Source organism: Coccomyxa subellipsoidea (genome assembly GCF_000258705.1).
Source record: "Coccomyxa subellipsoidea C-169, whole genome shotgun sequence".
NCBI lineage: Eukaryota > Viridiplantae > Chlorophyta > Trebouxiophyceae > Coccomyxaceae > Coccomyxa > Coccomyxa subellipsoidea.
In genome coordinates this window covers 35,993-62,795 of record NW_005178014.1, presented here as the reverse complement: position 1 = coordinate 62,795, position 26,803 = coordinate 35,993, and the positions used below count along the sequence as shown (strand labels likewise).

The window sequence follows — 26,803 nt, the reverse complement described above, 5'->3', positions numbered from 1 at the left end:
TTCTCACAAGCCGTAGCACAGCAAGGTAATTGTACAGTGATCTTGATTGAAGAGCACTCCCGACCAGCCCATAAGTGCAGACATTGTTGCAACATACAGCGTGCCACATTTATATATGAACGGCATTCTGCATTACTGAGACACTGGACTCGAATTGCCACGCTCTGGCGCAGGTTGAATATCTCCCATCTCTTGTCATCCAGACCAAGCCAGGACTGGCTTCAAGCATCCCTGCTTTGCATATTATGCGAAAGATTGGCACTGAGGCCTTGGGGCCCAGAAAATCACAACACACAGCAAGCCAAGCGGACCGCGCCCACTTGCACGCTCTTGATGCCGTCGATGACTTCGACATCCAGGCCGAGAGCGGTCAGCAGCTGGAGGGAGTAAGCGCGCTTGGGCTCGTCCGCGGGCAGGCTGATGAGATAAGCCTTGGTGGGCGGCTGCGGGTGGCGCCCGCACTCCTGCTTGTGGCGGCAGAAACCCTCCCACGCCTGCCACAACCCCCATATTCCCCTTCGTCAAAGGGTTGCTGGTGGTAATGGACACCTCTGGACCCCGGCATCCAGACGAGCTGGACAATTGTAGGGATGGCATGCACAAGACAAGCTTGAAAACTGGTGATTGAAGTCCCGGATATTGTAGGATCACTGCATCTGACACTGCATCCTGTTTGGTGCGCAGGAGCCCTGCTCAGATCAACAGCATGCGGACCGACTCCTGCGTAGTCATCACCACGTCCAGGCAGATTCGCTGCAGACTCACATGAGGCATTTCTGCTGCAGCCCGATATTCTGCTCGTCGCAGCTCAAGGCAGCATGCCCGCGAGCATAGTCATGCCCTCTATACCCTCCCCTCCCCTCAAGATGAAATATCTCAATATCTGCACGCCCATACCTACCCCAATACTCCGCCCCTGCAAAGTAAGACTGTGTGTCCCGCATTACAATGAAGTCCACAGGGGGCACACCTGCAGGAGGGGTGACTGTGGCTCTGTGCTGCCGCCGTCCTGCTTGGCTCGGCGCAGCATTGACACTCTGGTGGAGGTGGTGCGAGTTACTGTGCCATCCTCCGCTGTCTGCCAGCCAGATGCCAGGCAAAATAACGACACTGCCAGCACTGCGCAGAGTGCCAGCAGCTTCAACGACCGCACCATGGCCTCTCTATGTGGTTTTCTTCCACTGCCTCCGCTGCTGAGCATGTGCTGATGTCTCTGTCACCTAGGACATCCTGGCTCAGGCCCAGCCTGCAATGGCACAGAAACACTCCTATCGCGCAAGCCTCAGCAGCAAGATCTGTGGAATGCAGGACAAAGTACAGAAGTACTTTGATACTGACATTGCTCTTGTGAAAGCAGAGAAGGTGCACGTGAGGCCAATACGATGCAGGGAGGAACTCACCTGGAGGTATCGCCAAAGCTTGCAGTACGACCACGGGAGTTCAACGGTCCTTACGAAGGCGATTGCATGCCTTTAGCTGTGGATGATGCCTAGCGACAACAACGAATGAAAGATCAATTATGTAGATGCACCAGAAGGCACCATCCAGCGATCTTCCTGGAACAGCAAGAGCGATCAAGAGCCTTCAAATGGCACTATATGAATCTTTGTAAATACCTTACATCTAGCAGCTTATGTGTACTAAGTATTCGTTAAACCTTATGATTAAGTTGGCAACATCTTGTGATATTGGAGGATGTTGGGCAAGTGACATCGCCACTCTCACGCGTATCACCTGTACGGGGCTGTGTGTCGATTTAAACTTCTATTTCTAGGAGCTAGGACTCCTACTATGTCCGGACTGCCTTGCCTGGAAACTGGCTACCAGAATCGAGGCCGAGAGGGGCAAGATCCTACTGGCCTTGTCGTGCCAGTCCGATGATGAGCAGATCGTGGAACAGCATTCCAATCGTATCAAGTTTTTCCCAAATTCTTCAGTCTTTGGGGATGCGGAATTCAGGAATCGACAGGGGGACGTTCCGGAACGTTCCGGAACCCACTCGGGACAAGCCTTCCGGAGCCAAATCTGGCTCACCATGCATGAATGGCTTCGCTTGGAGATTTGCCGCACGATATGAGGTGAGGTGGTAAAGCCGCGTTTCGCATCTAGCCAGGCAAGGTGTGCGGAAAGGCACCCTGAAGCTCACTTTATGGCGAAAGCTTATGAGCTTTCAGCCCGGGCTCAGCGTGCAGACTCTCGGAGAACCCGGCTCCGAGCCGAGGCCCGTGCACGAGACTCCAGCTGGTTGGTGCAGGCATATATATGCATGCGTAGAATGTTAGCTGTGAGAGTTGCCAGCAATAGTTCAAGTGGAAGCTGCACAGTACAGCCTGCAATGAAGTCAATGTTGCAACATCATATGAATGCACTGGGTCAAAACCCGCGATTTCATTCAATTGCAATGCAGCATTGTGGGTACTTGATCGAGGCTACTAGCTGCACATGAGCAAATCCATAAAGCATACTGTTTACAGCCATGATCATGAAGAAAGCAGCGGCTAGGTCTACAGAGAGATAACACAGGAGCAGAACGCATGAATGCTCAACAATTAGTATATACTATAATTGATATATCTGCAATGTGCACAGCCAAGCACTCTGCACTACAGGCGCCTATGCTGCAATGACAGTGGGAAAACAACAAACATTGTCTGAAAGCAAAAGCTTGAACGCATTGTGAAACACTCAGAGGTTCAAGGCTCTGCAAAGAGACCTGCACATCTAGGGTTGGTCTCTGTATAGGTGCAGACCAGTACGCGATGTCTGCAGCAAAGCAAACGCATGCCAGCTGGGCTCTTAGTAAGCAGCCACATTGCCATCAGGTTAACCTCACAGATTTCTAAGAAAGAACAACGGAATTGCAGACCGCATTTATAGTACCTACACAGCTTCGAACCGGGGCAGCGCAAAACAGACACAAGAAATGCTGGATATGAGACCCCTATGGACACAACAAGCGCCACCTGTCAGATTGTTTCCAGCAAAAGCAAGAAAGAGCCCTGTGCAACCAAGATTGGGTTTCTCTGCAAACAGCGCTCTAGAGAACACTGCACACTGACCTGCTGACACAGACTGAGCAGAAGGCAATGCAAGCAAAATATTAGTCATGCATGACAATCTCTGCATGCGCAACTTGCAGTCTACAGCACATGCCACCACTTCCTACACCGCCCCCGTCCCAAATCCCTCTAGGGTCCAGGGGGCACGTGAAAAGGACACAGGGTTGTGGCAGGTGCTAAACCCCCAAGCACTGCTCAAAGAATGCACGGCAGAATTCGCTCCCCAAAATCTCAGGACAGGGGGGCCGTATCACAGGCCCTGTTTTCTCCCATAAGCAACCCGGCAAATTTTGTGGTCTCAAGCGTACTTCTAAGCACATAGAATCAGCGTCCAGCTGAAGATGTAAGAAGGCTTGTTGCCTCGACATCAGGTCTGCTTCTCTCCCAGCATCAGACAGCTCCAAATAGGGGTGCACACGGGCTGCCACTGAAAAGGGAGTACCACATTGGAAGGCAGCGAAAATTTGGTCTTGTATTTCAGTTCTAACAAAGCCTTCCAGTTGCAACCCACGCGGGAGAGGAATTGTCCTTGCAGCGACACAATAAAGAAAGAAATTTGCCCTAAGCAGAAGCCCACTGCTAGCAGGGGGCATCAAAGCAGTCACTGACATGCAAGCCCAAGATGGTTATTAATCCAGTTGCACCGGCCAGCATTTGGCCAGTGCACTAACAGAGGAAGATCTGTGGGCAGAAAAAAGAGAGAGATTTTGTCCCTTGTGTAGCGCAGCACTGAATCAATATCCCAGAAGCTCAAGCTGAAATGCTCACGGCAACAAACAGAGGCAGGGAAATGTGCAAAACACATGACCCAAGGCTCCTGTCAAGCAAAGCATGGGGAGCGGGGGCTTCCTAGCAAGCATGCCTCCCCAGAGAAAATGCCCAGCACAAAACCAGTAATGCTTTGTCTGCAGCGAATTACTCCTACTACCCAGCTGTGGCAAACTTGAATTTGTGAAAAAGGGCGCTCTCATCGCACATTCGTACGTGCACATGCCAGTCCCATCAGCCTATTCTGCAGCCAGCCGTTGGGCCGCCGGTCCAATAATTTATCACTTGCCAAAGCGAGCACAAAGATGAATTTGAAATCGCATGCCCTGGTGTACACCCAGTCACCCACCCCAGTGGGCAGGCCCCTCAAGACACTCTTGCTGCCGAGGAGCTCATTCATGCGACCCTCTGTTTGAACATCATATTTGCACAGACCCTGTCGGGCTCAGAACAAACCAAAAATTGGGTGAATCAGACTGGGCTTTCTGTGGTCCTCTGCCTGTTGTCTGCCCCTGCAAGATGCACGACACCGCCAGTACCAACACTCGTACACAAAGACTCTCTTGCAGCACAGCAGCCGCCGGCATCTCTCGCTTGCCCATCATATTTCTCCAGGAGCCTGCATGCTTTGCAGCCAAAGCACGCCTCATATGTACCCTTGGCCTTTCAGTCCCCCAGCGCAAGCCACATGACCCAGACGTGTCATCACCACCCGGGTGGATTCGCACGGCCGGGGGTGACTAAGCTCTGAGGTGGCTGCCCAGCAGCGCGGCCTGGTGGCGGCTGATGAAGGCGGCGTTGAGCTTCTCCACGTCGATGGGTGCCAGAGGGTCAAAAGCATTCTCCTTGGATGACAGGCCCATGCCGCCCGCGCCGAATCCCGCCCCTGGCAAGCCGCCGAGGCCGCCCGTCCCAAAGCCCTGCATAAGCATCCACAATAATCCGTCACCTTATTTACAATGAACATGCCCCTTGTTCTTGTCCATTTGCACAGAAAACCCTCCCTGCAAGACCCAGGAGAATTGGGAAATAGCCTTTGCAACCAATTCTGACACAGAATAACCTGAAGAGGGCACACAGGACAGCAACATCATGAGGTGAACAATACTCTTCTCCTGAGCTTTAGCTGCCTTTTCCCTTTAGGATGCAACATACAGCACGACGCTTGCTCACTTGACAGGTATGCTCCCATTATATAGCTAGGTGCTGCACAGCGCACCTGGTACAGGTTGGCATCAGGGTTCTGGGAGGCAGCAGCCGCATAGTACGCCGAGTACGGGTCCGAGGTCGCCGTGGCTGCGGCCGGGGCAGCGCCAAAACTGCCATAGCCATTTGCATCAAAAGCGCCGATTCCTGTGCAATGCAGACCTGTGCTTGAACGCTTGTCTCATGGTAAGCCACAAACCTGATGCGAATGCGGTAAGTTTCAAGACTACGAAGCATTGCAGTATTAGATCAACTGATCTACGGCCCTGCATACATGCGCAATATACGAATGCTGATCAGTGCTGCATGAAGTATCCAAACAGTCACACCATCCATCCGCTGGTCATCTCCTCCTGCCGCACATTGACTCAATACGGTCAGAAACCCCTTGCTGAAAAAATCAAACTCAACCTGCTGTTTTCGGGGTGATCAAAACATGCAGTGGCGCCTCACCGTACGTGGCCGCGCCGGCTGCGCCGTAGCCGCCGGCCGCAGGGAACGTCCCCGGGTAGGGCGCGGCTGCGGCGGCTGCCGCATTGACGGCGGCACGCGAAGTGCTGGAGCGGCCCCAGGAGATGCGGATGGTCGACCCGCCCAGGATTTGACCCTGTTCAACCACAGCTGCAACCGTCAGGCGTGTCCGCAGTCAAGTACATCTCATCTCCAGCATCCCCTGTTCTATCAAGATAGTAGTCTCAAGCACACACGGAAAATGTACATGAAGTGGGTATTTGGAGGTTCAGACTCAGTAAAAGTCTCCGTAGTCATCTGGCATGGCATGCACCAGCCAACTCCAAGGGCCAACATCGCCTGGCCGTCGAGCATCAGCAATCTTGGCCCGCAACTATGGCAGTGTGCATGCCATGCCAACAGAATAGCTCCACATAAAATTGTCACACAATGCAGATTACAAAAAGGGAAGGGCTGCAGCGCGCCTGCATCTGCGCCATGGCGGACTCGGCGGCGGGCCGCTGCACGAACTGCACGAAGCCGCAGCCCTTGCCGGGCGGGATCTTGGTATACACGATGTCTCCAAAGCGGCCGAATAGCACGCGCAAATCGTCCTCGGAGACTCCCGATGAGAGCCCGCCGATGAAGAGCGTGGTGTTGTTCGGGTCGTAGTCCGACGGGTGCGGCTGCGATGCCACCGGCGCCGGGGCACCCTGCACGCGCAAACGAAAATTTTCGAAATCAAAATTCTGACACTGTTTTGGTAGCTTGGCTGATGTGCGCGACATAGAAACGAAGTCCATGGTGTGTCTCAAGAGTTGGCGCCACCAAAAGCAGCACACTCAAGAGGTTTGCAGGCCTTTGTGGAGCAGGTTTTTGAATCACAACAATGCAGAAGCTTCAGCCAGGAATGCTAGTAGTGGGACAGCCATCACAACTGGCAATTGATCCAAGTGCGCTCACCATGGTGGCGGTCTGGCTCTTCTTGGCGGTGGCGATGGAGACGCGGATGGGGCGGCTGTTGATGACGTGGCCAGACATCTCAGTCAGCGAGCGATCCCTCTCCGCCTCATTGCCGAAGCGCACGAATCCGTATCCCTTCGAACGCCCTGTCAAGGGGTCTGTGATCACCTGCACAGCGCCACGCAACAGGTCTCAGCAGCCTGCATTCAGTGGCATGCAGATGATTCTTTCCCTCAATGAGAGCCAGAAGGGAACAGCAATTGAAAATGAGCTACAGATCCTGCTACCCAAAGAGCAGGAAGGATGAGGGAGTTCAGTGTAAATTAAAAATGCATGCAGGTCACCTTTGCGCTGCGCACAGAGGCAAAGAACTGCCTGAAGTGTTCTTGGAGAGCGTAATCCGTCACATCTGGGGCCAGGTCGCCAACGAAGACGGAGTAGTCAGCTGCACAGCATTGGAAGGCAGCAGTCAGAGCACTGAAGGGGGCATGCAGCATGGCCGACAGGTGTCTGCCAACCAAATTTGCGCGATCTTTTTGGAGCCAGCAATCGACAAGAAAACTCTTTTGAGTCGGATAGGACCGTAACAGCAGCAAAGGGATGCCCGCAAATAGCTCACGGAGGCCAGCGACTTTGGCTGGTCGCGCAATGGGTGGCACACAATTCTTGTCCCCCCAGCGTGTGTACGATACAGAAAGGTGGGAACTTACAGTCGGTTGTAACTTTGCCGACTCCGAAGGCTGCCCAGTTCAAGCGGAAAATCTGGTCGGTGTTGGGAATGGGGCAGCCGTTGAATGTGCGCAGGACTTGCTCTGCGGCCTCGTGCGTCGCGAATTCCACAAATCCGTACCCCTCTGACACTGCTGTATTCTTGTTCCTGATGATTTTGACGCTCACCAGGTTACCAGTGCCTGCATCCAGCAGCGACCCTGAGTCACAAGAAGAGAGTTTTTGGCAAGATGTACATCAAGATGACTACCACGATCTCGAAAGGGTCAGGGCTAGCTTCTCGCAGGGCATGCATCACGCACATTTCGTTACTTGTGGAAAACATGTCTTAAGGCAAGGCATAGGCCGCTTGAAGAAGGCACAGACAACGGCTGTCAAAACCAATGATACCAGGCCAAGATCCACTGGGCGCACCAACAAAGATACTGTAAATGAAGGACTCGTCCATCCAGTAGGCGAGGTCTCCCATCCATAATGTCTTTGTGCCTTGCTCTGCGGTCATCTCCGCCATGATGCAGCTCTAGGAAGTACAGGCTCCAATGTAAACGTAATCAGAAAGTTCTCTGTTTCACGCACTGCCTCGTGGCTGTACTGGCCTGGCTGAGGAGCCCAGGTGCGGATCTGTCTACAGCAATGCTGGGAGGAGTGAGCTGCAATTGAGTTATGTCATGCTAAAGTGCAGAAGAGCTCCTTTTTCCTTGGTGGCTTTTGTCCTGCTGATTGATGATGTCAGCGGGACACACATGGACAACGTCAACCCCGGGAGCCAAAACAGGCGGAGCGACAAGTGTCATTTCCAGATTTCCCTCCTTGAACCTACCAGGCAGCTGGTTCATGCAGTGAGCCGAGCCGATATTTTTGTTCCGTGTCCCTTCCTGATGATGTGGGATCCTGGAGGGTTTATGAGTGCTGTTACCATTTGCAAAACCGGTGAGCTGCCAACTGGCTACGAATGATAGGGCATATATTGGACGGGCGAGGAACAGCCGAAACCCCCTATTTCGGCCAGACTTCGGCCAATGCCTATTTGGCCGAAGTGTGGCCGGGAATTGCCCATATTTTCCTTTGTCGGCCATTCCTCGGCCAGGACATAGGCCAGAAATAGACCAGCAAGTTTTTCGGTTTTAATGCACGATATCTGCAGATGTATGCTGTGCAATTGCTCTACAGGATGCGTACACGCACTTTCTGAAGGATTGTGGCCGTGCGGGAGCCTGGCAGCAACGGCAGACCATCACTTGTCCATGTATCTTGATGTACTTTGTTACAGTCTTCGAATACAGCAATAATAGCTTCAGCCCCTCGCTGAATGTCTCCACAATTGTTTTTAGAGCAGCACAATCAAGCAATCTCAACTCTCTGCAGAAAGAGCAACAGTGCACATAGCGCAGGGCCCTTGTGTAGAACTGTCTGATGTTATCAAGAAAATGCGTGATACACCGTCGCTGCAACAGCTGGGAACCCGCGAAGGTTGTGAAAAGCGGTTACGTATCTCTAAAAGGCACGAGAGAAGGTGGGTGAGAACCCACAACGTGACTGATTTGTTTGAATGTTAAGCTACCACCGCTTTTAGTCCTGGGCATTTCCTTACCTGTTCTACCTTGCGAGGCACAAGCTGCTCCTGTCCTGAATTCAACCGTGTTCGGACTGTGTTGGAAGGTTTCTGTAGAAGTTATGCAGTTGTGTGCTGCTGGAGCTTTTTGGCAACAATCGGTTCCGGGGCATGTCATCAGCCCAACAGGGTCTGCAGATTTCTACCAGTGGTGAAGGATGGCTTCCCTTGCAGTGCTATGCAGGCTCAATCTTACCATGCACGGCGCACATCGCACGAAAGCTGACATGAAGGAGAATGCCAAGGGGGCATTGCGCAGATGTTATATGCATTTTTAATGGCGTATTCAAGTGATCTCTGCAAGCTTCCTTTGCATGGCCGATTTGCAACTTGGCTGCAAAAACAGCACAATGCATGCTGCAGCTTCCCCATTGAGGAAATCTACCCAGTGCCTGGGCAAGAGCTACTTGTCAGAGCTGATATCCAATTGTAGACACACATGCATGCTGTCTATGTTTAGAAGTGCTTGCAGCATGTCTGCTCTTTTAAGGTCAGCTCACTGCCTTAAGCTAGGACTAGGTCTTGGTGGATCTACTGGCCCAGAGAACCGGGATTATTCTATACAGTAAAATAGAAGGCGCATGTCTCTTCACATTGCAACACTGTTCGCGGTACCAAGCTGGCCGCTGGGCCGCGCAGAACTGCCATTCAGGAAAGCCTTCTGTCCTATTGCGCTATCCCCGCCGAGGTGTTTAGATGCCAGAGCCCCAGCCACGAGTAGCCGATCAGGATGGCCGCCATCTCCCATGTCATGTGGACTATCGACGATATGGACACCTTGGATCCTGCGCACCATGAACAAATACTTGTAATTTTTGTTTTGTACTGTAATTCAAGTATAGTCCCTACAGCATATGAATGGCCCAACCCGCTCCTTCTGTTGCCTCTGTTGCAACCGCCGGGCTGTCTGCTTCTGCTTCTGCAAACGAGGCGGAGCCAAGGTTGCCAGCCCATGTGGTGTTGGAGAAACTAGGCCATCGTCAAAATCACACACAAATGTAGACAAGAGATTTCAGCAGCCATTGTCATATTTGGTAGGTAAAACAGAGCGCACCGGGAATTTCTGTCCAGTTCACAGAGGTTTCCACGATGGGGATGCCCAGCCGCTGCGCCAGAAATATGAGCTCCACATCGAAGCACCACCGCTGCAGATGCTGATTGCTGTAGAGCGCCCGCGCCGCCCCTCTTGTGAACAGCTGCGCGCATGCACGCAGGGCACATCACCACATGAATAGAACATCGGTCTTTCGTTGAGCCATGTGCAAGTCACCCGTTCTGATACACTCTTGGTGCAATGCACATCATAAGAATACCTAGAAACATTGCCAGGAAAGCAAGTCACGCCAGTTCGCGCCGCAACAGCATGCACTTGTTGAACTTAAATATCCTCTCGAGGGAGAGAGAGCAAATGTCCAGGGCTCTGTGGCGAACTGCGGCTGCTTGAATGAGGGTACATTTATTGATCCCCACAGAGCAAGCCAGGCGTCTCTTTGCGTCCTCGCCTTTGATGTCAGGTGAAGCAGATCAAGCACCAGATTCCAGCGATTTGCAGGAGTGAATAGGAGGCACCTTGAAGCCACACTGGGTGTCCTTGACGGCGCCGCCAGCGACGAGGAGAACCACAAAGTGGAAGCCATGCATGAGGAAGTTGCGGTACCAGGTACGCCGCGATATGGCCACCGCCTCCAGATGCGCGCGCGAACCCACCGCCACCGCCGCGCCCCCCGCTCTGTCCACCCTCCTCACCGGGGGCCCCTCCCCATTGTCCGCCCCTTGGAGTGTGCAATATAGGGATTTGTTTTAGTACCCCAACGCGAATGATTTTCTTCTGTAGTTGTGCCACCTTATTGGAGGATCGTGGCCCCACATTGTGTCAGAATGGCAGCTTTGACACAAAGATTGTTGCATGTCCCAACATGCAGCCATGCGGCCAAGTATGTATGAATTCCAAACATCCTAATCAGAGATGCTCAATATACAGTACACAACATTAAAGGATAAGCCAGCTGAATATTCAGCATCCATGCACACTGGCAGTGGGACATTGCAGCGACATCCCCTGTGCTGCTTTGGGGCTTTGACCAGTGCACAGTTGAGGGCTGCAGCTTGCCTTTGCCGCTGATTGTGGCGAGCGCTGCTTCCAGCTTCTCCACGTCGGAGACTCGGGTGGCACCATCCGCATCCATGAAGAGCAGGCGCTCGCCGCGGCCCGCCAGCATGCCCGCCTTCACCGCATACCCCTGCAGCAGAAGGGTGTTTATTGTCAGAGCTGTAGCGGATGCATTTAGCCTTTGTAGCTTCACCATATAGAGTGTCACAGGTGGGCTTTTTATCTCCTGACACCTGTTGCTCGTGCTGGATCATCAAGATCACCGGTGGTTCCCAAAGCTTGCGTTTGCTGAAACCCCTGTAATGCATGCCTTCAGATCTTCCTCCCTTCCTGGTGCTCTGTCGCTCTTCCTTCTGGACTGGGGAGTAGCTTCTGCAGTACTGACAAAGGTGCTGGGCTCTCATGGCAACAACAGCGCCTGTCCCCTGCCATCAACAGCATTCTACTCCATGCATGTTGCCGCCAGTGACTATTTTTAACAGAGCACTGAAACTAGAATAATGCCAGACTTGATGAGCCCTGCGCCGGCATTTTTGTTCCACAACATGCAGCATGCATTACACATCCTACAGGCTTGTATTCCAATCTTTATTGGATGTGAAAGGTGGCATTAGGCATGCCCACTACAGCAAATGAGACCATCCATCTGGTCTGTGTACACACTGTCGTGGATGGTTAGATGCCAGCCTGTCGAAAATACAATGCCCTCCATGATGAATCATGCCAGCATTGCCGAACTCGCCGTAGTTTGGACCTGCAGAGCTGAGCAGCTGTGGTAATCTGAATCTGTCTGCCTAATTTGAAAACCGACACGTTTATATGGATATCCCTGACACTACTTGCTGTGGTCCTGTTTCAGTGGCACATAACCACAAGTTGGACCCGCAATTTGAGACAGCCCCGAAGCGGTTGATTGCGCCGCCGCACCTTGCCGTAGTTACGCGGCAGCTGCAGCACGCGCACAGCGTCCACGCCGTGCTTTCGCACGTACTCAAATGCCGTCCGTACAGTGGCGTCCATGCTGCCATCGTCCACCACGATCACCTCGTACGTGAAGTTGGGCCCCTGCCTGTCCCGCCTCCCCTGCAGATACCTGCATTGGCAGCACAAAAGAGAGTCACAACAAGAAGTTACTTGAGTGCAGGATGTCTGCACTGTGTGCCTGTGTCCTGTCTTTCATGACTCAAAGTGCTGATCCCTTGACTGATGCGGGCCTGGCAGTGCATGCGTGCCTTTCATTTCAGGTGCCTTCATGTGAGCTGCCTGGCAGGTAAAGCTGCTACCTCAAGATCTGATGGATCAAAAGGGCTGTTTGTGTTCCATCAGGAGGCTTATTACATTGAATCAAGACAGAATGTTGTGCATCATCCTCTGGATGATCTCATGCCGTGAAAAGGATGGTGCATTTGCGGACCAGCGGCAAGTCGTGGGTGCCTTAGGTCAAAACCCATTGTCTTGCATGCAAAAGAAAAAGAGCCCCAAGAGTGTGGACATGTTTGGTTCTCACCGAAGTGTCTCATCCAGGGTGCTAGGTAGCCGCGCCTCCTCATTGTATGCAGGGACCACAATAGTCAGGGACTTGGTCGCCTCGCTGAATACTGACGGGGCGGATATCTGCACCAGCCAGCATCTACTATTGGATCTTTCATTCTGCTGCATTAAAGAGAGAAATCGCACAGAAATATTTGACAAACTTACCGTCACACGATTGATGGCATACACTGCAGCTGGTGCGCACCTTTTGGAAGGACGTTGGGCTCACAAAGAACCTCTCTGACACCTTGCTCGCTTCCTCCTCGTGTCTCGCAAACCAGGTGGCGAGAAACCTCATCAACAGCGTCAGAAGCACCACCTGCACGCACATAGCATCAGGCTTTGCTTCATCTTGTTTCCATTGGGAGTGACCTGCGATGGATCTACTTATTCTATCGCTATACCATCGCGACACAGCGCTGCCTGTATAGCGTAGGGGAGGATGTGCATTTAATTATCAGAAGAATCAGAAGAGGTTGAGGCCTCGGCCAAAGGAAGGCTGTGTCAGAGTCAGAATCCAGTATTAAGAGAAAACGAAGTGCGCACCAAGGCTGCAATGACTAGCCATACGGCGGTCATTGAGGATCAAAGAAAGGAGATCAAGCTGAAAGGTATCTGTTGATTAGAAATCTAGAGCTCTCCTTCTGAAGTCCTTCATGTGAAGGAACGCAAGCCACTCTACAAATCCTCCTGTTCAGTGTTCTCATACCCACAATCACACTGAAGCTTTAGCTCAATATATAAATGATATAGATAAATGATAGAGTCGGGAATGGAACTCACGATCCTTCACACCAGCTCTGAGCCCTAGGCAACATATCCCTCTGCTTAGAGAGAAGGGGTGGTAAATATATATAAGTCCAGATGTAGAACTCCCTGCTAGAGCCAGTCCAGGGGTTGCACCCTACAGATTACTCTTCATGGGAACGTTACACCATTTTGAGGACAGACAAAGTGAAGGCACCTGGAAAACACAAGACTGCAAGTTTTATTTGAAGAGTGATGATTGTAGCATACACGTTCTGCCCTTTTGCAGTGACGCTATTGGACGAAGTTGAATGCATCATGCATCATGATGAATCTCTGGCCGTGTACGTTTGGGCACTAGCAATCCTGATTGGGTTCCAGTGGTGTCAACGTGATACTCCACACTTTTAAACTGCTGCCAAACGCCTACGCACGCAACCCTGCTGCATATTGAATGACCTGCTCATCTCGCTGACAGGCCCCCTGACGTACTACGGCGGTAGTACCGGCGAATGCAAAAGCAGCGCGTGGGATTGCACCCAAATCTGAAGCTCAAGCTGGTGCACTGGGACATCCGCAAAGACAATTGTCCCAAGCACAGAATTGGCAAGACGGAAACACTGCTGAAATTCATCTGTTGGACGTCTTCATCTTCATAGGCGTGGCGATTGTTGTCTCGTTCGTTGCTGGATGGGTGGCGCATGACGTGTCTGACGGACACAAGCCAGAAAAGATGCAGGCGGTGCAGCGCTCCGGATGGCTCGGCCCATAGAGGTGGCCATTGTGGCTTCTGTCAATGCAAGGCTTTGCAGGCCCTGCCAGTGGTGGAATGCCGCCAAACATCATGCTCGCTGGTGAATTTTCAAATTATGCCTAGCAGGCTCGTGTGGTGATGGGCTTCATAAGTTCAAGTAGTGTTACAAATTGGAAACTTGAAGCATTCAAGTTTGCAAGTTGCCGTAAATATGCTGATCAAGTTTAGAATGTGGAATTTAGCCGCATGACCAACTGGTGTGCTGCCCTGGCTATTTGGGGTTGCTAAGAGTATTGACATCAAGGTTGGGAACTTGGAGTTTTATAAAAAGTTGGAAGCACACTGGCTGTGCCACAGGGATTGGCAATTACCACTGCGGCTGCTCGGACATGCATGCACACAGTGCTTCGAAGGAATCCCATGATTTTGTCAAAGCTTGCAGACTCTCGCACTGGAGCATTAAAATCTGCCCACTACTAGTAATGGCAAGCAGTCATTTTCTCAAATCACATCCCTGCGATTCAGGTTGCATGAGCTTCCTGATTCGTCTTGCAGGTCAAGAGTGTTGCCTGTGTAGGGTACTTAAATGCCCTTCATAAGTGCATGCAATGCCTCCAGTGAAGCGCCTGTGGCGTGCCACGGCATCCATTATGCCGGTACCAAATTGTATTATATATAGTGCACTTTGCGTCAGCTTGCACTTCGGCCATCCCGTCTGTCTTCACACGTGCTCGCCCTGGTCTTTGCGTTGCTTCCCACCACAGCTGTTCACATAGTGTACCTGTATATTTTCGATACCATTTAGGGTGCCTTGTGTCTTTTCCGTGCAGTTCGAGTAGGTTTCTGTGCGCATCTGACGGTTGGTAGTTTTGTCCCTCGTCCCCCTCTCACGTTCTTGCCTCCTTCACCTTTGTGATAGTGTCATGTATCCTTATATCACTTGTTACACCTTGTGTTGCATGTCCATCCTTCCTGTGCGCCTCTTGTGTGCGGTTTGTGTAGGTGACCGTTGGCTGTCGATGCCCTTAGTGCCCACACCTCCATGAGGCAGACACAGCCTGTTGCAGACGGAGATTAAGAGGGATACATTGAGGTGCAGCTGTGGTCGTTTCGGCTTCGTAATCCTGCCAGACTACACTTCAAGTTTTGCACTCAGCCATCTGCAGTTGTGGTGCCCTGTGACTTTCGTGAGAGTGTCTGGACGAACATTTGCCTGTTCTGACTACCTAAAGCTGTTTATTAGTTGTTTTTGCCCCACTCTGCGATTCCCTGCATGATATCCTCGACGTCACCCACAGGGTGTTGCGTCGCTGGCGGGCCAGAGGTGTCAGTTCCAGAGGGATACTGGTCTGAGACAGGGATTGCTTGATTGTACATGCTATGATATGCATTTGCTTGCTGTGCTGTGTAGCATTGTTTGGCGGTGGGGGTGATGGTATGTTCCTTAATACGCACGGCTCACTTGGACTTAGACTTTTAGTGTGATACCATATGGGCTGCAGACCAGACCTTCAGGCCCCACAGATGTGGCTGCAGACACTCTGCGTGTATGCCCTATGGCCTTCGGGCTTTGGGTTTGCCGACACTGTGAAAATAATAATAATAATAATAATAATGAGCTTCCTTTACTCTGGATATCAGCAAAACCTAAGCAGGTCTATTCGCAGGCGTGTCAAGGGTGCATGGAATGTTGCACAGCTCCCTAGTGGAAATTGGACACCCGTTTCAAGGTACCATTGTTGCTTTTGAAGACGCACAAGAGAACCAATTAACTAGAGGAATCATCAGTGACACATCTCAAGTACTAAATTGAAACTTTGTGAGGGAGGATCGACTGAGACTTTTAGAATTGACTGATCCGCTCAAGACGGCCGGGCGCGAGCTCTTCCTTGACTTTTGATGCTGTGGAGATGAATCCACACGTTCTCTGCTGTGCACTCTTCGCTGCTCTTGCATCTCGTCAAAAATTCAATGTGAGTTACACTGGCCGATGCCACAGTGCGCTGTACTTGTTGCAATAATCTTGCCGCATCACTCGAACCTCGGACGCAAGCGCTTCCTCCATGTCCAACGCCCATATTCAAAGGCATCGTGAGAGATTGCTTGAGATGTGCAAGGTTCTCTTGTATTACTGGAGCAGAACGTCTGCCATGCTCAAAATGCATTCCTTGCTTGCGCATGCATACCCGTTCCAGACAAAAACCCTCGAGATATCTGTGGGAAGCCACGGTGCAAGTGCTGGGATTTGAATGGGCTGTTTTTTAATTACAGGTGGTCACAATGCTGAGGACGAAACGTGAGAATGTCCTCCCCACCACTTTGGCAGCACCAAATCAAGGACCTGCAACACTCCCTGGAGGATCCCAGGACAGCGGCGGTACCTTTCGCTGCGCAGTCTGCCTCGATGATCACCCCCTGGAGGAACTGTTCACAGCCAGCATGTGCGGCCATGCCTGGATGTGCCGGGAGGCTGCCAGGAAGACAGTGCTCCAGGCCATCAGGTGAGCATATACATTGTTTTACTGGCAGTGTGGATCAGTCTGGGGAAAGCTTTGCAAGGAAAGGCGGTCAGATTTCAAATGGGAGACTGCAGAGCCCTTGCCTTGTACAAGCCGTCAGCAGGACTGGCATTATCCATGCGCGTTGCTGTAGAATCTATTCTGATCTTTGCGCAGGCTAGAGACTGCAAAGGTGTCCATGGCATATTCTGTATTTACCTTGTGCCCACAGCGTTGCTGCGAAGAGCACGTCTTGTCAGATGCTCTGCATGGTTTCACCTGTAGCCAACAGATGCTGTGATCCCTCTGCAGGGGCTCCAGCCTGCCCATCCCCTGCCCGATCTGCCAGGCCGGGGGTGAAGCACTCTGCGCCAGATGCACCTAGCCATTGAATGATCAATCCGCCAGCACCGGCAAGGAGTGCTGCTGCCTAGACCCAGACATGGCGCAGCTTCTCACTCCAGCGGAGCATGCACAGTATCAGCAGTGCAGCGTCCGAGCAGGAATCAATTCTAGCCCTGACATGGTACCCTGCCCCCAGCCAGACTGCAACGGAGCAGCCGTTGACTGTGCAGGTGAGCTCTTAAATTTAAATTCAAACTTTGAATGCTCTGCTCGAGCAAAGACGGCCCACATAAACTCTGTGCTATTTGACTGATCAGGTGAATCAGCGATCTGGTGCATAGCTGGCTGTTGTCAGTCGTTGCATTCCCTGTTGGGTTGTTTTAGAGTCATCACCTGTGAATCCTTCTTCATCCAAGCTGTAGTAAAGTCTTCCATGCGGCTCTTGCACAGTCTTCATGTGCAACATAATTGATACTACACCTGTGGTGTGGCAGAGGGAGAGGCTCCAATGCTGGTCTGCAACGTGCGCGAGCATACCTGGTGCAAGGCATGCCAGGTGGCCTGGCATGGCGGGCTGAGCTGTGACCATTACACCAGGCAGAGGGGTGAGCAGACATTGGACAATGCTTTTCAGCAGTACACTGCCGCAAATAGGATTGTGCGCTGCCCCACCTGCAACAATGGGCTCCAGAAAATTGACGGCTGCAATCATCTACAGTGTGTTTCCAATAAGTTTCTTTACCCTGGAATGTGTCAGATTTCTGATTATGTCCCAGTCACACATGCTTGGAGGATTGGTGCTAGAACCCATTTAATCTCAGCTAAAGCACTCCTTACGAAGGAGAAAGGATCTTCAATGAACCAGATCTGTTTGGCAGACCGCAATAAACAATATGTCAGATCTGCTCAGACTATCTGTCCAGCATGCCATCAGTGAGTGCCAATAAACAGGATCATGTTGGTCAGGCCTCCCCCGGACTGATGGGAAACTTTTGATAAATTGTCATCGTTGTTGATTGGAGGGTTCCCTGCAGGTGCACGGTCTGCCACACGCACGTCTGCTGGATGTGCGGCCAGCGCATGCCGGCGCGCGACCCCGACTCCCACTTCACAGCCGCCGGCTGCCAGGCAGTTGACATCCCCGGCACCGTTCATGCGCAGCCGGCCCCAATTGCACTTCCAGATGCAGTTCCAGAGGAACCCAGGCCGCGCAACAAAATCCTGGCAGCTGCCGCTGATGCATATTGCGCAGCCAGCCAGCTGGCAATCAGAGCAGGCATTGTGCGCACGAATGCCGAGTTCAGCGCGCTGGTCATTTCAGTGGCGGTCGGCGCTGCAATGGCGGATTTCCACTTTGCGAATCCCGGCTCGCGGCCGGTTCTGGTGGTCACTGTCAGGAATGTGAGCGCCACAGGCTGCGCTGTGGGCAGGGCGGCAAGGTATTGTGTGATTGGTGCTTCAAAATGGGGCGTCTTTGGTGTGAAATGGGTGCTGATCAAAGCGCGGATGAGAAGGCCGAGGGCAGAAGCAAACAAGCCCTGGTGGCTGAAGCGGCGTCTGAGGTGCAGCAGTGGCGGCTGCCGGATATGCCAAAGCCAAAGCGTCCGCGAGTGAAGTGCGTCAAGACCGGCTGGGTGGAGCACTGCACAGTGGAAGGCAACGAGAGTGTCTCTGAGATTTCAGTGCAGTTCTCAAAAAAATGTTGTTCAGTGGTTGCATGAGAAGCAAGATGAAGACAAGGAGGAAAGCAGGGGAAAATATTGACCGTTGAGTATCGGACGCTGGGTTGGTTTAAACCAACAAATTTGTTGAAGACCAGCTGCAGCTTTGTTGACAAGCGCTGCTACAAAGGACATGGCCAGTATTTCGTGTAGATAATGCATTGATGTCCAAGAATGTGGAACACCTTAACGTACTCACTGAGAGGTCCGCCTTTGCATGTCCAACGGACTGTGTGGCACTAAGCTGCCAAATTTGAAAATCATACGAAGACGTGCTCCTTGCAATCGGCCCCAACTTGGGATTTGGGATTTGAAATGGGACCATGCTGGCATTATGAAACCTGTTGGAAAGTCAAAGGCGCAGAACATTTCTCTTGAAGCTGTGGTGTGGGAGCATCAGAACAAGTACAGTGGAAAAGGGATTAAAGTGGCATTTTCTAATGAGTGAATTTCAACTAGGTCAAAACCCATGTTTTTCCAAGTTCCCTAAGGGGCACATACAAAAACTCCAAGGTTCTGTAAAAGCCCTGAGCCGTGTTTGACGAAAGAAAGGTCCAAGAACTTGGCACTCTGAACTTCGATTGAGCTCAGAATACGTGGAACTCACAGTGTACGACGCCCCTGAACATATCGAGTGCACAAGATGTCGACAGGATGGGGATACTCGTCTTTCATCGCCGGTGCTTGTTTCGGCGCTGCTGCTGTGATGCTGCCGACTGTCTCGGAGATTGCGATGAAGAATCTCCGCCAAGTGGGCCCTCGCTGATGCTCGAAACGTGCAATTTTTGAATCGCCGATGGCAGCGCAAGTCGTTTGTTCACATGAGGTGATGTCCTCACGTTCGACCAACCCGGGCCGCCCGTCACTGGCCGGAAAGACCGAACCCAACATTACTAATTTGGCAAAGTTTCATCACATTTTAAATGTGCCAAGTTGACACGCAACCGTACATTGTGGAAGCATAATAACGCACGTAAATCTAATTTAAAGATGTGGTGCACTGGCAGTCATGTGTTTCCGCAATGATCTACGGGTCCATGATAATGAGGCATTGATGGCCGCAAACAAGGAGTCGGATTTCTTGCTGCCAGTGTATTGCTTTGACAACCGACAGTATGACACACGCTACAACGGCGTTAGCGTTGAAGTGAGTCACCTTCCGAAGGAAGTTCCAATATTTGGTGCTTCTAGAAGTTCTTGCAGGTAATGCTGAACAGCCTATGGCCCACAGCAGCGCTCTTCCATTTGCAAAGTGTGCAAGGTGCTTCTCAGTGGAGAGGTCCATGCGCAGGTTCATCCTGGATTCCGTGGCGGATTTGCGCAAGAACCTAAGGGCTGCCGGCTCTGACCTCATTGTGCACATCGGCAAGCCTGAGGAGGCAAGTTTTAAAAGAGTCGTGCATCCACAATTCAGAAATATACTGAGCGTAGCAAACATGGACATAAAGCCTGCACTGAGTACAGTTGATTTCCCTGTCACAGATTGCAAGTCCGACAGCAAGATCAATGATTGCAAGCTCACTGACTACCACTACTAAAAGAACTATTATTGGCGGTAGCCATACTGGCAATTGCAACCAGCTAGTCACAATTTGCATCCCTCCAATAACTTATAATCATTGGTGAGAATGGTGAAGAAAGTGGGCGCCAGCAAAGTTTACTGTCACCCAGAAAAGAATTTCGAGGAATATTTCACGATGCCACCTCATTCATGAATGAGGTGACATCAGCATGGCAAAGAGAAGATGTTGCTCTGAACATGAGGTGGGGGACGACCTTATACTCACCTGATGAGCTGCAAACCAAAATAGAGCGATTGCCATCTACACAAAGTGCGTCCCATTTATCTTTGAAGGCAGATGACAATTTCAAGCCACCAAAAATTTCCTGCGGTAAAAAGACTTATTCACTGGAATTACTTTTAAATTTTCACACCACTTGCTCTAGAAGTTATCAATACCAAGTTGTGTGTCCAACAACCGTGATAGTCAAGACACCATGGGGTCAGAGGAGCATACATAATGTCAACAACGGCTCATCGAATCATTCATCATGATGATTCATTGATCCGGATGCAGGACACTTTCAGGCTCTTCTGAAATCTATACCTGTCAAGCAGCCACACTTAGCGCCACCTAAGCTCAAAGGCAAACCGCTGCAGAGCAGAGACATACCTTCCGGCAAAATACCTACTCCTGAAAACTCGGGCTTGCAGATAGTCCATTGCATGCCTGACAGCCCAAAAATCAAGGGAGGTGGGGCAGCCATGTAGCTCATGTTTCATGAATGCACAGCTTTAACTGTTTGAATTTTGCTGCATCTTGAGAGTTGTGCTATACAGAGCTTATAAGTAATTACTGAGTGTTCACAGCTGCCGAAACAAGTTACCATTTCTAAAAAGGATACAGCAAGGGCATGCAACCTCTACATGTCGACTTGCTAGAGCTTTGATTTGCAAGCTAAAGTGCGTATTTGTTCCAGGTGAAACTGAGGCGCTGGCACAGCTCAAGCGTCTCTTGTATACACAAACTAAGAGCAGCGGCATAAGGGGCAGCTATGTTGCATTCTCATACACCGAAATGCCCTGGTTGGAGATGGGCTGTCTTTCGCCGCGGCGTATGTATGCGGAGGTGTGCTAAAATATTCTTACTTTTGTTAAAGTTTAAAGCGATTGAGCAGAATTAATTTCTGGTGTTGTTGCCCTCATGTATTTGCTAATCTTGAGCTATGCACTTCGTGGTTCCATCTATATGGCCAGTGGAGTGAACTATTGTCGCGCTACGTTGCATCGTAGCACGTTGTATGTACCTCTATTGTGCACATGCGCAGGTTGAGGAATCATCAACAGATATAGATCTTCTGAGAATTGTTCACGAAGAGTTGATCCAAAGGGATTTTTGTTGCTTTAAAAATGGGGACCTTTTATAGGACCCCTTAGAGATATAGAAATATACTTTTGCAATCGAATTCCAATTGCATTGAATGATTATACTATAGTATACTATAGGGTAGAGTCTTTACTCCAAAAAATTTGCGTGGTGTGTGCTAAGACCCCCTGGTGGACCCCGGCCCTGGTGGACTCCTAGGGGACTCCCAACTAACGAGATCAGATTCTTCCTGGTGGACCCACTGAATAGGGGTAGAGGATTCTAAGTTGCAAGAGGCGTGCCACGGTGGTTTCTCTTCTTCCGAAGGAGAAGTCTGCCTTTTAAAATTGCACAGGGCAGCAGAGCATATGCGTGCATTTCATGTTAAGATTTGACTTCAGTTTTTTTTCATTGCTTTCTGCTGTAAAAGTGAAGATGCCCTCTTATGAAAGGTTTTTACTAAAACCCCCTTCATTGGGGATTATAACCCTGCCCGCCTTCCAACCTTGTGCGACAGCGGAACACCAAGCTTGTTCCACACCATAGTCCCCTTGGGAACACAGTCCATTTCCGGATACTACCACTCACAACACATCTGGAATCGTTTGGAACGTCTTGTTGGTCGAATTCCTACGGATGCTGGGCACCCGGCGGGCAGAACTATTGCGTAGGACGATTCTGTCAAGCGAGGCAACTTGCCGCAGTGCGGTACACCGACAGCTCTCCAAACCGCCATACGTTTGCTGAGGTCTGCTTACTGAGTGTATTCCGGGCAACACCAAACAGTGAATAATAACTGGAAATGCTGGTTAGCCGTCAACTTTGAGTGTTTTTCTTATTCTCGTGAAATGGGCGAACTGCTTCGTGCAAGGTCAGAGGATGTCACATCACTGGCAGCGTCCGGCATGTCTAGAAATGTTTTTTTGTCCCTGATACTCTTCAAGATTGTCTTTGGCACAGTGGCACATTCAACAACAACCTAGCCTAGTAGGGACTGTGACGTTCCGTCTAAGGAAGCGCTTGGTGCACATGTCTTGCAGTGCATGCGCAATACTCTTCTCTTACTCTAAAATTTGTGGTCACGCAGGTGCTTGTTGGTAAAAGGCCTTTGATGCCGCTAGCAAGTCTCCATCAGATGCCCCCAATGCGGCGGCACAAACTGAGGCTCGCAAGCTTGCCACGGTTTTCAATGCTGTGATAATCCTCACCATCACAGGCATGGTGTTGGGTGTCACATGTGTACAATGGGAGTCCGTAACCGTGGTGGCATTGCCGCATTCCTTGCAGCAAGACTGGCCATTGCACGAGAGAGCGTGACAAAGAAGCTATCCATTCCAGTGAATTTCGTCCCTATAAAGCAAGGCGTGCCAGTGGCAGAGGTGTTTCATATTCGTGTTGAGCACGTCCGCAAAGGGTGTATTAGTCTTCTCTGCCCCCGGGCCGGCTGTGGAGCGCCGTTCTGCAAAGGTCGCTGCCTGAGCACTGCAAGATGATGAGCGATAAAGGCTCGCTAGGGAGCATTGATATTTCTTGCGCAGCATGTCACAGCGAACATGGTTTCAACGCTCAGGATGCTCAGCTGCTGGAGTATGCACCAAAAGGCACCACTGGCAAATTGATATGAGACATCAAATCGCTCCCTCTGGACATGGCATAGCCTAAGAGTGTGGCAGTCACTGACTTAAACCTACAATACTAGTACTTTGGCTTCGCCGCCTTCAGCTTTTTGAATGTAAACATGTTGTACAATTATATTATAGGACATAGTATCTCAAATGATCACTCATTTCTCGGCACTGCTTGGTGGCACCATAGTGCCAGCCACATGCGTGGAGAATTGAACGTTTCGTTGAATGCAATTGCCAGCTGGCTTGCAGGCCCGTAAAGCAAAGAGCTAAACTTAATTTTATGTGCAATGCTGCGCGCTGAAATGCATATGGTGAGCTCCAGATACGGTACTATCCTAGTAGGTTAAAAATGCGGAAATGCAAATAATGTCCATTTCTTTGAACAATTGAAGGGCACTTGTATTGAAGGCCATCAAGCCTTGCCAACACATTGGAACGCCATGGCGGGCATTAGCACATCTAGATCTTTTGTCTACATATCTGTGATTATGATGAGCATCGCTGAGTATCCTTTATTGCTGCCCTTTGCTTCAAAAACGATGTCCACCGACTAGGGGTGCAAGATTTTTCTGCACCGTGCACCGCGTTCATTGCGTATGGATCAATTCTGGTTTAATTTTCCAACCACAAAAGGTCAAGGACCCATTATAATAAGAAATGAGACATTGTCGAGACTAGATTGCTTGAAATTAAGTGCAAGTCAGTGAACATTCCCTTTCTAATGGTGATATATGGTGATCATTAATCAAATGATCTCCATGCCATTAAAAAATGTAATGGGGTAAAGGGGTGTTTATGAAGTGTTCAAGCCTAGATCGTATCCTTTTCTGCGTGAAGAGGTGGCCACCTCCTATTTTGGAACCTTGGACTTTGCAGCTCAGGACAGCTTCGGGGCTTCGAAAGCGTCATCATTCTCGTATCTTCAGGCATATCAACGTGAGCTTGTCTCCTTATGGCACCTAGAATTGATCCAACATAATGTTCTGTAGTCCTCAAGTACCGCAACTTCGGCTCCGTTCATTTTCCTACTAAGCTAGTTCGGTGTCTCGAGGCACAACATGGCAGGACTCTTGTCGACAGAGCAACGATTGGGTCTTTGCGTCGGAACTCTCGTGACAGCAACCGCCGTGCATTTCATCAAGAACGTGAGGATGAGCCAATTCTTTACTCACTAGGAACAGACATGCGAAGTCAGGATTTCTCGTTGGCACTCAAACGGACTGAAACCTTGGGGATGGATAAGCTCCCAGTTTATTGGCTTGGACTGCGTTTTGAGAAGCAGAAAATGGCCGTGCCGCAGGTGCACGAGCGCCACCGTGAGAAGCACGCAGCACAATCTACTGGAGGAACAGCAGAGCACCTTCCAGAGGCAGTCCAAGACGAGCCTGCAGTGGAGACCGTGCAATGTCCTTGTTGCAATATTGAACTGCGAAAAGGGCCCGGGAGGGGCAATCTTATCAGGTACGTGCCAGCTCACCGTGGCATAGATTAATCTTTCTGCAGTCCTATTGGTCCAGAAAGTGCTGCCTGTTCCGTGCAGTCCTGCAAAGCAGGCCCCGTTGACACGCGCCTTCCATTCCAACGTTTGTGGCGGCAAGCTGTCTTGCACCCAAGAGTGACTCCTTCCAGAGTGACCAGATCAGTACAATGCGTGCTGCTTGTGTAGGTGCCTGGCCTGCCGCACAGGTTTTTGCTGGGAGTGCAAGCAGCTTCTACCAGAAAATGATCCAAAGCCCCATTTCACCAATGAAGGCCGCTGCCCACGCAAAGCCGGTCACTCCAATGCCCCAAAAGTTGCCGCAGCTATCGGCGCTGCAGCGCTGGTGTTTCTAACATTCAAACACAGGGACGCTATCCCAGGCGCCCTTGGCATTGTTGGATCGGTGGTTGATTCTGTCAAGCGCTTTGCCACAGTTGTCGCCAGTGCCCTGCAGCTGAAGAATGCATTCCTAGAGCGTTCGGCAGAGCTAGCACTGCCTACAATGGCTGATCCAGAGCCAGCAGAGCCTGCTGCTGATGTGGCAGTAGCAGCTACTGCGGAGGGAAGTTCCTCAGAGGAGACAGGCAATTGGCATCACGGTGTGTGGCATCCGCGCAACCGTCCCAGCCAGAACCCTGCGTGCCAGTTTCATTTGCAAAGCAATGGCCAAGCGGATCCGGTCCGCGAGCTTGAGTGTCTTGAACTGTCCAGTATTATCAACATGTGGGACGAGATGTACTACTATGGAGGAAAACCCAGTGAGCAAAAGCCATGAAATGGCCTGATGGCTGCCGCACTAGAGCATGGACACCAAATTTTTTTGGTGAAATTAGATTTTTGAGTAAAGGCTTGTTGATCAGACAACCAACTTGTGATTTAATCGCCACCCTCAGGGCTCATTGCTGCCTTGCGCCTTGCAATCACGACTGATCAGCAACAGGGTGGTGGCTTTCCACAAACCAAGTAGTCATGTCAGAATTTACTGATTTGAGCTACAAGATGTGGCTCAAAAGCATATTGTGCTTGTTGTACAGGCACGGCAAGAATTTTTGGACAAGGCAGCCTGAGGAATGCGGCTTCAGCTGCACCATGCATTGAAGAATCTGAAAGTGAAGACCCTGATTCTGGCACATAGGATAGTACAGATTCAGACAGTGGAGACCCACTCTTTTACGGGACCCTGGATGACCTTGTCGACGACGCACAGGCCTCCGTTAGGGACAATAAATAAGAAACTGTGCGTTTGGAGCATGGCCATTGATTATATTCATGAGTATTCCCCTGCTAGGCTATGCAACCTTGAGTCAGCCTCTTCCTTAATTATTACTGGAACTTATTTTCTCAGTGGGGAAGCCAGTGGCTTCAAGCCGCAGCTTTCACAGGAATGGAGTAAGTTGCAGAGCTCGACTTTATATAAATAGCATAAAATCAGAACATCCCCATGAGTTGAACTTCAATCAAGTTGCTTGTGTAGTCAGCAGTCCAGTGGAGCAATAATTAGGAGCGCTTAGCCACAGCGCATGTGCACTTTCAACAAAATAAGCTTTTTTTACATCAGTTGCCAAGAATTTCATAGTGCCAAAGAGCACTGCAGGCTGAAGAATAAGAGAGGACCGTCCGGGTGACCCTGACATTCAAAGTCCCGGGATAACGTTATCCCGGTTAACCCTGCAATTTAAACTTATATTTCAGGGCGCCAGCCGAGAGAGACTCTTTAGGATTTTACTATTCAAAGAATATATATTGATGGTCCAGCAAAGCCGCCAGGATTCAGTTGGGCAGCAAGATGTACAGTGACCCTGGAGTTGTTGCCCTTGCCAGGCAGCCCTAGATGCAACCCTCATTTTGGGCATACACTAATCTTAGAACCCAGACTGGCACTCTTGTTTGTGCGTTGCAAGCTCTCTGCAGAGTCTGAAGTGTGCTTGGTTATTTTTCATTACGAGCACACCCGAACGGCTTCGTGGCGGGGCCGAACTTGCAGTACTTTAGCGCAACTTGAGCGCGACGCTGAGCTGTAATTCATACGAGCGCGTCACGTGGCAATTCTTCCGGAACCCTTCCGACAGACACGCTCATCGGACAATGCTTTCGTGTTTCTTTCCGTGTTTCTTTCCGTTCTTAATTGCGAAGCTCTCGGGCTATGTGGCCAATGTGGGCTACACATTTCTGGGAATTATAATTATAAATAATTATTTCCGTCAATTCTTGCAAAACCTTCGGGCCATACCTCGGAGATTGTTGACAATATTGACGACATATTTCTGCCATTTTCGGGATCATCCGGAAAATATTTTTAAATCTCTTTTCAACTAGTCTGTCTTATATGTGTG

General features: G+C 50.6%; 5 protein-coding genes across 5 annotated transcripts; 2 read left to right on the top strand and 3 right to left on the bottom strand.

The window, feature by feature from the left end:
* Positions 1-3,798: 3,798 nt before the first annotated feature.
* Positions 3,799-4,501, bottom strand: COCSUDRAFT_34655 (hypothetical protein). The gene has a single exon (XM_005642498.1). The coding sequence runs from the start codon at positions 4,225-4,227 to the stop codon at positions 4,027-4,029; it is 201 nt and encodes a 66-aa protein (XP_005642555.1). The 5' UTR covers positions 4,228-4,501; the 3' UTR covers positions 3,799-4,026.
* A 66-nt stretch (positions 4,502-4,567) lies between these two features.
* COCSUDRAFT_31894 (hypothetical protein) lies at positions 4,568-7,873 on the bottom strand (the record flags this gene model as incomplete). Its single annotated transcript, XM_005642497.1, has 7 exons — positions 7,590-7,873; positions 7,157-7,357; positions 6,791-6,891; positions 6,447-6,614; positions 5,945-6,250; positions 5,470-5,640; positions 4,568-4,747 (listed from the first exon to the last, which is right to left on the bottom strand). Exons 1-7 carry the CDS (start codon positions 7,684-7,686, stop codon positions 4,568-4,570), a joined length of 1,224 nt encoding a protein of 407 aa, XP_005642554.1. The 5' UTR covers positions 7,687-7,873.
* A 1,580-nt stretch (positions 7,874-9,453) lies between these two features.
* COCSUDRAFT_21059 (hypothetical protein) lies at positions 9,454-12,728 on the bottom strand (the record flags this gene model as incomplete). The annotated part of the gene is made up of 7 exons (XM_005642496.1): positions 9,454-9,572; positions 9,842-9,983; positions 10,357-10,525; positions 10,870-11,027; positions 11,825-11,990; positions 12,405-12,511; positions 12,636-12,728. The coding sequence occupies 7 exons, from the start codon at positions 12,726-12,728 to the stop codon at positions 9,454-9,456; spliced, it is 954 nt and encodes a 317-aa protein (XP_005642553.1).
* A 1,863-nt stretch (positions 12,729-14,591) lies between these two features.
* On the top strand, positions 14,592-16,814 carry COCSUDRAFT_68429 (hypothetical protein; the record flags this gene model as incomplete). The annotated part of the gene is made up of 3 exons (XM_005642495.1): positions 14,592-15,609; positions 16,327-16,432; positions 16,742-16,814. Exons 1-3 carry the CDS (start codon positions 15,423-15,425, stop codon positions 16,812-16,814), a joined length of 366 nt encoding a protein of 121 aa, XP_005642552.1. The 5' UTR covers positions 14,592-15,422.
* A 1,025-nt stretch (positions 16,815-17,839) lies between these two features.
* On the top strand, positions 17,840-24,823 carry COCSUDRAFT_60635 (hypothetical protein; the record flags this gene model as incomplete). The annotated part of the gene is made up of 4 exons (XM_005642494.1): positions 17,840-18,213; positions 18,276-18,408; positions 24,291-24,389; positions 24,677-24,823. The coding sequence occupies 4 exons, from the start codon at positions 17,840-17,842 to the stop codon at positions 24,821-24,823; spliced, it is 753 nt and encodes a 250-aa protein (XP_005642551.1).
* Between the last annotated feature and the right edge of the window lie 1,980 nt (positions 24,824-26,803).